Source organism: Pectinophora gossypiella, chromosome 19 (genome assembly GCF_024362695.1).
Source record: "Pectinophora gossypiella chromosome 19, ilPecGoss1.1, whole genome shotgun sequence".
Lineage (NCBI taxonomy): Eukaryota > Metazoa > Arthropoda > Insecta > Lepidoptera > Gelechiidae > Pectinophora > Pectinophora gossypiella.
The window spans coordinates 11499925-11509572 of NC_065422.1; the positions used below are offsets into that span (position 1 = coordinate 11499925).

Sequence of the window (9648 nt, forward strand, 5' to 3'; positions counted from 1 at the left end):
ATATCAGAATTAGCAGTCACGCCGTTTAAAAGTTATAAGCATTGCTTCTTGATAGATTTGTAACACGCGCGAGTCATGGGTTTAATTCATCAAGACAAAACGCGTCTGCCCCTGAACCTATTAGCGGCGGCGGTTAATCCATCAGCACAGGTCGAGGGTCACTGCCAATCAGTCTTGCAAAGGAATCCTTCAAGTCAGGATTGCGATTAGCTCAGTGGGTAGCGTTTGTCTTTGGAATGAAGTCTGGTTCGGTTACAGATTGGGTTTCTTTTTTACTCTTTTTTAAGTAGTGTACGTGTGTGTGTGTCAGGATCGAAGCAAATGGAATTCTATAGTCTCTGCTTACCCCGGTGGGAAATAGGCGTGAGTTTATGTATGTATGTATACGTATATAATATATTCGAGCCCTACTTCCCAACAGGTTAGAAGAAGAAGACAACATAAACTCATGATTATATCCCAATTGGGGTAGTCAGAGGTAAATCCATCGCAAGATGAACTAAGTACTTACCTCACCTACCTCGCCTAACTGTGTTTCATTTTGTAGTAGGTTTTTGCCGCAAATGGCATTAACTACTTAAACGTTGTACCGGGTGAGAGCCTTCAGCGCTCCCCATTTGGCCGGCCAAGTAGTTAATGCCATCTGCGGCAAATCTACAATACGTCAATTCAAAAAAAAAATAACTACTTGGCCGGGTTTGTAGTAGGAGTACACAAATACTACACATACACGTTATCGTACACGCGAATCTGTGTGTGTGACGTCTGACACCCATGCGATTGATGACTAAAGTAAAATCGAGGGGAGTGAGGTAAGCTAACCTCAAGCCGCTGGTGAGGAGCGGGGAATTGCCGTTCTATACATAGTACCTATTTATTCTTTATTCTAAGATAGGATTGAATAAAATAAAAATATATAAGTAACGCGTTAAGCTGTTGCAGTATTTCCTTGCGTGTCATAAAAATGGCGCGCGTTTCGGGCTCACTTGGCCCTTCCAATATCTTCTATTCCGTGGGTATTGTAATAACCACTTATGTTTAAGTCCCATGTAATAGGGGGCTCTTAAGTGTTTTTCTACAACAACTAGGTACTATTTGTCATTCATGGACTTGGATCGTATGTAGAAAATGGACCCACGGCTTTGACAGCAGCAGCAAAGTAAATCCGTATAATAAAAAATAAAAAGAAAGTAATCAAGCTATGTTTAGTGAGGTTTAATATAAGGTGAGGTGGAGGAGGGCGTGAGTTTATTATTGTTATTCATTTAATTCAGGCACTACAGGCACGTAACATACACATACCTATATAACATAAACAGCCAATATACGTCCCACTACTGGACACAAACCTCCTGTCAATTAATTGGAGGTCACATGGAGCATACTCCACCACGCTGCTCCACTGCCGGGACCAACGGCTTAACGTCACGAAGCACGGAATCATCTTACTTTTTCGGACAATCAGGTGATTCAAGCCTGCAAAGTCCTTACCAAACAAAGGACAGTCTCACGAAGTGATTCTGACAATGTCCTCATCGGGAATAAATATCGATGGCCCTTACGATATTAAAATTAAAATAACACAATAAAAATATTATATTTAGGAATATATGTATACTTACATATAACGACGTAGGAAGCGCGGTCAATGAAGAATGGCGTCAATCTGCGGGGCGGCGAGGTAAAGTGGACTCTGATTGCGGAGTATATTTCAACGGAGCCCAACGCCCGCGGGGTCCTAATGTCCTGCCCTTGTAAATATATAATGCATACAAGGTTATGAATTTTCATCAACATGTGTTACCTATTACATTCGGTGTGGTAGTTTCTGGCATTCGAATTATGTTTAACACAGTTCGCTCGACCGTTATAGACAGCGATACGGATAACCGCGTAACACGTTGGTTTAACAGAAATCGGTGAGGTGTGGGTGATAGTTGTGGAAATGAAGTGGAAATGAAGTACAACGCGATTAACTTTGCAAAAACGGTTTCCAAAAGAGGAGCGTGTGCTCGCGCAGATAAATTTTAATGACTGACGTTTTGACAGCCGATGACGACATCGAACGACACTAGAAAAACCCCCCTCGTCCCCGCAAACGCACGAAGCCGCGCAGGCTGCTCTTTTGAACGCCATTACTTTATTTATAATACAAAAACAATACAAAATGTTAAAAAAGCTACCGTCCACATTCTCCCCCCTAGTGCTGACTCAGCACTCATTACCTACTGGTACAAATGCTATCCGGGACGCGGGTCTTCGCAAAACCCCAGACTTAGTTTTAACATCTACTACCCGGACGCGGCCGTCTTTACCAGGCATAACCGCTTCAATCACGCCCTTTGGCCACACATTTCTCGGCGAATCTGGATCCACAATAATCACGAGATCTCCCACTTGCAAGGGTCTCTCCTCGTGGTACCATTTTTTACGGGGAAGCATTTGCGGTAGGACTTCTTTGACCCATCTTCGCCAGTACAGGTCAGCAAGCCGCTGAGCAATACGCCATTGTTTGCGGAGGTACATGTCTGTCCCATCAAAGACTCCCAGCACAGGTAGGTTAGAGGATGTGCCAAGCAAAAAATGATTAGGAGTTAGGGCTTCATCACTGTTAGGCTCAACAGTTACGTGGGTCAGTGGTCGACTATTGGTAATATGCTCCACTTCAGCCATCAATGTGTTGAGAACTTCATCCTTTGGGGCTCGTTCTTTTAAGATTACTTTAAGGGATTCCTTCACGCTCCTTATCATCCTCTCCCAGGCGCCTCCCCAATGTGGGCTAGATGGTGGAATGAAGTGCCAAGTCGTGCCATAATTTGCGGACAAGTTCTTAAGTACGTCGTGATCTAACTCTCTGACTGATTTAGTGAGCTCACTGCAGGCGCCTCTTAGATTAGTCCCATTGTCCGAATACAGGTGCAAAGGCCATCCACGTCTAGCGGCCATCCTCCTTAAAGCCATTATTAATGCATCGGTGGTGAGGTTTGTGACTATCTCGATATGAATCGCCCGTACCGTCAGACACGTAAACAGTACACCGTACCTTTTCTCTCGGCGGCGGCATACAGTAACCTCCATGGGCCCAAACAGGTCCACACCACAGTGTGTGAATGCTCGATGATGGTGGGCCATCCTGGCTTCAGGCAGGTCCCCCATACGGGGCGGTCGTGGCGAGGCCTTTCTTATTCTGCAGATCATACATTTCGAAGCCACGTCTTTTACTGTTGGTCTTATGCGAATGATCCAATATTTTTGTTTTAATTCATTAACCACAGCTTCTTGATGTCCGTGTGCGACCTTTTCGTGAAAGTGTTTTACTATTAGCATTGTGATTCTGTGCCGTCCGTCGAGGATCACTGGCTGTTTGACATCACGGGATACATCACTGACAGCATTGATCCGGCCACCCACTCGCAGTAATCCATGCTCATCAAGAATCGGCGTCAAGGTAAGTAGTTTACTCTTTTTATTTAATGTATTTTTCTTTTTCAGGTTCTCTAAGTCTTCATAAAATGATTGGGCTTGCGCGTATTTTAGAAGTAAGCGCGCGGCCCGGTCCATCAACTCGCGGTCTACTTCACAGGTAAGCTTTTTACATTTATCAATAAACATTAACACAGTGCTAGTAGCTTTAAGTAGTCTTATCCACGAAGAAAACCTTTCAGGGTCGGGAACTGGCGGTAAAGTGTCAGACGCAACGTGTATAGCAGTTACGTGTTCCAAGTCCACGTCAGGTGCCACTTCCTGCGTTTGTTTCGTCACAGGCCACATCGATTCGTCTTGATATAAAAACTTCGGGCCGTAAAACCATTCTGACTCGAAAACAGATAAGTCACAAGTGTCTCGAGTAGCTATATCGGCCACATTCAAGCTGGTAGGTACATATCGCCACTCACTCATTTTTGACAGCTCGTCGATCTCACCGAGACGATGCGCGATAAATGTTTTATAGTTTCTCGCATCATTACGTATCCAGTATAAAACAGTGCTTGAGTCACTCCAATAGAATTTATTTTCCGGCTTCATATTTTGTTCTTTTATTATGGTATCCGCTAATCTCGTAGCCATAACCGCGGCTTGCAGTTCTAACCGCGGCACAGAGACATGTTTAACTGGGGTCACTCTGCATTTACTTGAAATGAATGCTATCTCGGCGCGTCCGTTGTTATTTATCCAACGCCAGTAAGCAGCGGCGCACATTGCTTTTGTAGAAGCGTCACAAAACATATGTAATTGTAGATTTGTATAGCAGCGAGGCTCAGCCGGTCGAGTAAACAAAACACCGGGCGCGGGATGATGGAGCGGGGTTGCGGCAGGCGGCGGCGGCGGCGCGGGCGCAGCGCAGTGGGGCGGCGGCCGCTGCCGCGCGCTATTAAGTACATGTGTCCTCAGCGTATCTTCTGTCTCGCTCGCTCTCACTGCTGCCGCGTAGTGTCTAGGCAGGCGTATTTTATTTATGTTTTTTAACATTTCAAGCCATTTCACCCATTTAGCGAATATTTCATTGGGTATTGCGTCATCCCATTGTATTCCGGACTTCCAAGTGTCTTGTAACATTATTTTCCCCTTGATAGTAAACGGTGATAAGAAACCGTAAACATCAAATAGCGACATAATCACTCGTAGCATTTCTCGCTTAGTTGGTACTTGTTGTCCACTGATAATAGGCTCAGGGATGCGTTTGAATGACACATCAAAACTTAAAGCGTCTTCTTTAGGAAACCATATTAAGCCCAATGTTCGTTCGCCGTCATAGGGTTGCTCTATTTTAAACCTTACTGCAGAGGGAGTTAAGGTCTCTTTTGGCAAACTATTAATAATTGTTTCGCTGTTACTAGTCCAGTTTCTGATTTCAAAACCACCTTGGTTATGAATGAAAGTGACTTGTCTTATCAACTCAACAGCTGATTGCTCATCAGGGAAACTGTCGATATAGTCATCCATATAGTGCTGTTTATATATAGCTGTGGTAGCTGCTGGCATAGTGGACTCATATCGTTGCGCATTTTTATTTTTAATAAACTGTGCGATAAAGGGCGAACAATTTGCGCCGAAAATCAGGGATGTCATCGCACAAGTCTTCAGTTGTCCATTGTTGTCTTTCCATAAGAATCGTAGTGAGTTTTGATCTTCTTGTAAAATCTTTATGCGTAAAAACATATCACGAATATCGCCGGTTATTGCGAACTGGTTTTCTCTAAATCGTAGCATTATGCCATATAAGGACTGTAGTAGGTCAGGTCCTTTAAAAAGAAAATCATTGAGTGACTGACCGTTACTCTGGGCGGCAGCGTCGAACACTAAGCGAAGCTTCTTTTTATTTGGGTTGTCAACCCCAAAATGCGGAAGATACCAAACTCTTGGACTATCTTGTGGGTTGTTTATAACACCGGCGTAATCATTATGAAACAGATGATCAATTCTCTCTTGGTATCTTTGGGCGTATCCTTCGTCTGCTTTAATTTTTCGTTCTACTCCTCGTAATCGCGACAGAGCAACTTGGTACGATTCGGGCATTTTACAATTGACATCTTTCCATGGCAGCCATAGGGCTGCCATGGAAAGAGGTGGTATATAGATACCACCTCCCATTGATAAGAGTAGACGTACGATCGAGGTGCTCCCATGCTTGAACATCTTCCTTATTTTGCCGAGGAGAAGAAGAAATACCCATTGACTCGATGGTGAACGAGCGACGTACTTCTTCATGCAAAGTTCGCAATAAACAATCGTTTTCGAGTGAGTCATCATTCTCGTACGCGGTGATATGCAGCGACGCATGCGGCGCGACAGTGCCACTCTCGCCTAGGGGCGTGCGCAGGCAGCCGTGTATGCACCAACCCAGCGGCGTGAGCGTTACGTAAGGCCCATTAGAGTCCAATTTAGTTATTTGTAATGGTAATAACAAGTGGTAATTGTCCTGCCCTAATAATAGTTGGGGCTTGGATAGTCCATCACATAAATCACTTTCAATATTCGACAAAAGTTCATAGTTCAAGTTCATAACAGATGCACTTTGAGTTGGGAGATTAAGTTCGCTAACACTTCGCGCTCGTATTTTAAACATAGTTCCGTCCTTTTTCGACACGTCAAAGTCTATTATCTCGCTATCACACAACAACTCGTTAGCCGCCCAGGCTCCACACACGCGCATTGTTTGTTTTTGTCCATGTAAACCTACTTGCGTAGCTAATTTTGCACTGATTAATGAAACAGTTGACCCATCGTCCAATAATGCCACAGTTTTCACAACCCCATTCGGTCCGTGGATAAATATAGGCACTGTTTTTAACAAAACTTTACAGTTTTTAATTTTAAGGTGTGTAATAGTCTCGCTTGCAGGTTCGGTCACTTCACTCTCGATCAGTTCGGTCATATTCACATTGTTTTGTTGACGCGAGTAGTTCGGTACATTATAGTGTAACAAATGATGATGCGGTAATGTGCACGAGTCTTTTCCACATGCGGGAGCGGAACAGGTTTCCTTATCGTGACGTGACAGTAGGCACTTAAAACATAAGCCACTTCGTTTTACAAAGCTCCATCTGTTCTTGCGTAGTGATTTTTTAAATTTTTTACAGTTCGGTAGATCATGCACTGATACGCGACAAAACTGGCACTTATTATTTTGATTTTCACTACTTGTATTTGTTACGTCTTGCACTAACACATGCGTATGATTAGAGTTATCATAATAAGGGCGTTTTACCTACCATTAAAACGCAGATTATATCCGGAGCCTTATTCGAAGCCTTGTAGACATATTTTGAGATAGCATTCCTGTTTCACGACTGTGGCAACACCTTGATACACGTAGTTTCCGCCCCTACCCGCCGTTTACCCCCACCATGTTCACCAGGCAGGTAAGGGTTTAGCTATGATGTGTCTTCATTGCGGGCTCAAAATATAATTTTAATTAAATATATAAAATACATATTATATAAGATAAAATTTTCTCCCACCAGGCAGGTCTTGAAGCAAGGCTTCGAATAAGGCTCCGGATATAATCTGCGTTTTAATGGTAGGTAAAACGCCCTTATTATATCCTCCGCCGTTATTCGAAGCCTTGTAGACATATTTTGAGACACTGTTTGTTATCGCCTGGTGAACTAAACGCCAATGTGACATAATAATATTAATTTTGATTATATTATATTAATGTTTTTTATATTAATAAGTAATAAATATACATAAAGTATGAATACAAAACTACAATATAGAATTATAGGTTTACGTATAAGAAAATTATATATAGTAAAGAATACTCAAACAAAAACTTCAAATAGCTTCAAATAATGAACTAATGGAATGATGTACTGCCCGTCCACGTGTCCCACCTTGAATCTCTTTTCTGTAAAATCTTTTAAAAGTGTTTCCAGACCTCCAATTTGCTCTGGACATGATGACGTCCAAAGATTCATTATCCAACCAACTGCGGGAGGCTACAGCAGATCGAACACTACCTGGCGTCGCGTCTATACCAGCTTCTTTAAGAATAGACTTTACCCAACCTGCTATAATAGTTCTACTGGCCGGCCTTTCTATTCCACAAGCAGTAACAAATAAGCTTTCAGTCGAACATGCCAGACGTCTCTGTTTTCCTAACTCAATCAGTCTAGTTACCCAAGCGACTGGATCAAGATTAGGATATTGCTGATTGCTTAAAAGCTTCCAACCTGATTGAATATATGATTCAGAATCAGTTTTCGACCCGAACTTCGGCCCGAACACCACGCTATCTCTGGATATAATACAGGCATCCGGGGCTACACTCAATAACGTTAAATCATGGATTCTACGACCCGAACAAAGTAGTAACAAGATTGCACATCTGCGAGACACTTCAAAGAGATTGTCATTGTTAATCGTACTGTTTAATAACCAGTTTTCTAACACTTGAGAGTCCCATACATTTTTTGAATTTTGTTTAGGTTTTTGCAAAGAAATAGATTTTAAGATTTGCTTTACAAGAATATTTGAACTAAGACGTGTCTCGTTAGTCGCGTTACATAATTGAGAAACAACCGATTTATGCAACAATATACTTTTATGGGACAACTTTTCTTTTAGATGCAAATCCGCTAAGAATTTAGCTAAATCACTCCCCGATGGGTTGGTAACACAAACATCTGATACAGCGCACCATTGAACCCACCTTCGCCATGCAGGTCGATACGTATTTATCGTGGAAGCTCTCCACCCTCTTGATAAAAGCAGTTTTTGCGCATCAGACCACGAAGTTACAGCTTCCGACCACCCCCACATTTCCATACCTCCAGCGCTAGATCCTGGATCTTGGGAGGAGGACGGCCGGTCGAGGTATCCACCAGTACCTTCTCCAGTCTGTGAATTGTAAAAGGTGGTGCTATTGCCCGCGCCTTGAGGTCCGCTCTCCAGAATGACTGAGGCCACCTTGGGGCAACGATTAGATAAATCCCTACAGCTCGATTTAAATGCATCAGCACTCGGGGGATCAAATTCGGGGGAGGAAAGACCCATGCTATGTTGAACGACCACTCGAGGGAAAAGGCATTGTGTGCCCAAGCTGACGAGTCCCGCTGATCCAACGTTACGTACCTTGGAACAATGTGAGCTGTCTTCGAAGCAAACAGATCCACTTCCGGAGTGCCCCATTTTGCGACTACTACTTGCGTTACTTCTGGTAGCAGGTGCCATTCGGAAATTGTTGACTGACGAGACAGCCGATCGGCAATCGTGTTGTACTTCCCGGGGATGTGATACGGTAGAACATGAATGTGATGTTTGTAAAGAATCTGAAAAATATGATAAGTCAGGTCCATTAACCGTTTCGATTTGTTCCCTCCTTCGTTTTTCAGGTGAGCCACTACTGCTTTGTTGTCCGACTGTAACAGAAGAGATGAATGACTCAGAGAATGACCGTAACCTGACAAACATTTCAGTATAGTCAACATTTCTTTGTGGTTCGAGTGAAGACGCCCTTCTTCTGCTGTCCAATCCCCGCATAGAAGCTGACCGTTGAGTTCTGCCCCCCAGCCCGTCATCGAAGCGTCTGTTGTAAGAAAATTCATCTTCTGAGGAGGATGAAGGTCTGTCGTTTCCGTGCAATGTAACGTCCACCACTTCAACTCTGTTAGAGTTTGAGGAAGTAAAGGGTAACTGATACCTTCTGGAAGACGAAGAAGGACATTGACGTGGCGAAGCAAGTGACGAAAATTGAGACGACCTAGCGGCACAACTAGCCGAGCAAAGTTCAAAAGACCTACAATCCTTTGGAGCTCCTTCAGAGTCGCCGCCTTGTGCAGTAAGAGGCTGGTAGCAACGTCCCTTATCTTTTGAATTTTCGTCTCTGGAAGAAACTTTCGATTCTGCCAAGGATCCCATTGCAAGCCCAAATATTCTATTGATCTCTGAGGAGTAAGAATCGATTTGTCGAAGTTGACTTCCCAACCTAAACTCTGCAACGTTCGAGTTACCAAATCTCTCTGGTCTAGAAGAAGAGATTTGCTCTGCGAGACTATGAGGTAGTCGTCTAGAAATACCACTACTCGAATACCCTTTTCTCGAAAAATCTCGGCTGTCCAATTTGTCAGCGACGCAAATACCTTTGGTGCTGTGGCTAGCCCGAAAGGTAAACAGGTCATCTGTAGTAGCTGACCTTTGTATAAC

At 43.4% G+C, this 9648-nt stretch overlaps 1 protein-coding gene across 1 annotated transcript; it reads right to left on the reverse strand.

Moving 5' to 3' along the window:
* Window positions 1-2211: 2211 nt before the first annotated feature.
* On the reverse strand, window positions 2212-3771 carry LOC126375402 (uncharacterized). The gene has a single exon (XM_050022309.1). The coding sequence runs from the start codon at window positions 3769-3771 to the stop codon at window positions 2212-2214; it is 1560 nt and encodes a 519-aa protein (XP_049878266.1).
* Between the last annotated feature and the right edge of the window lie 5877 nt (window positions 3772-9648).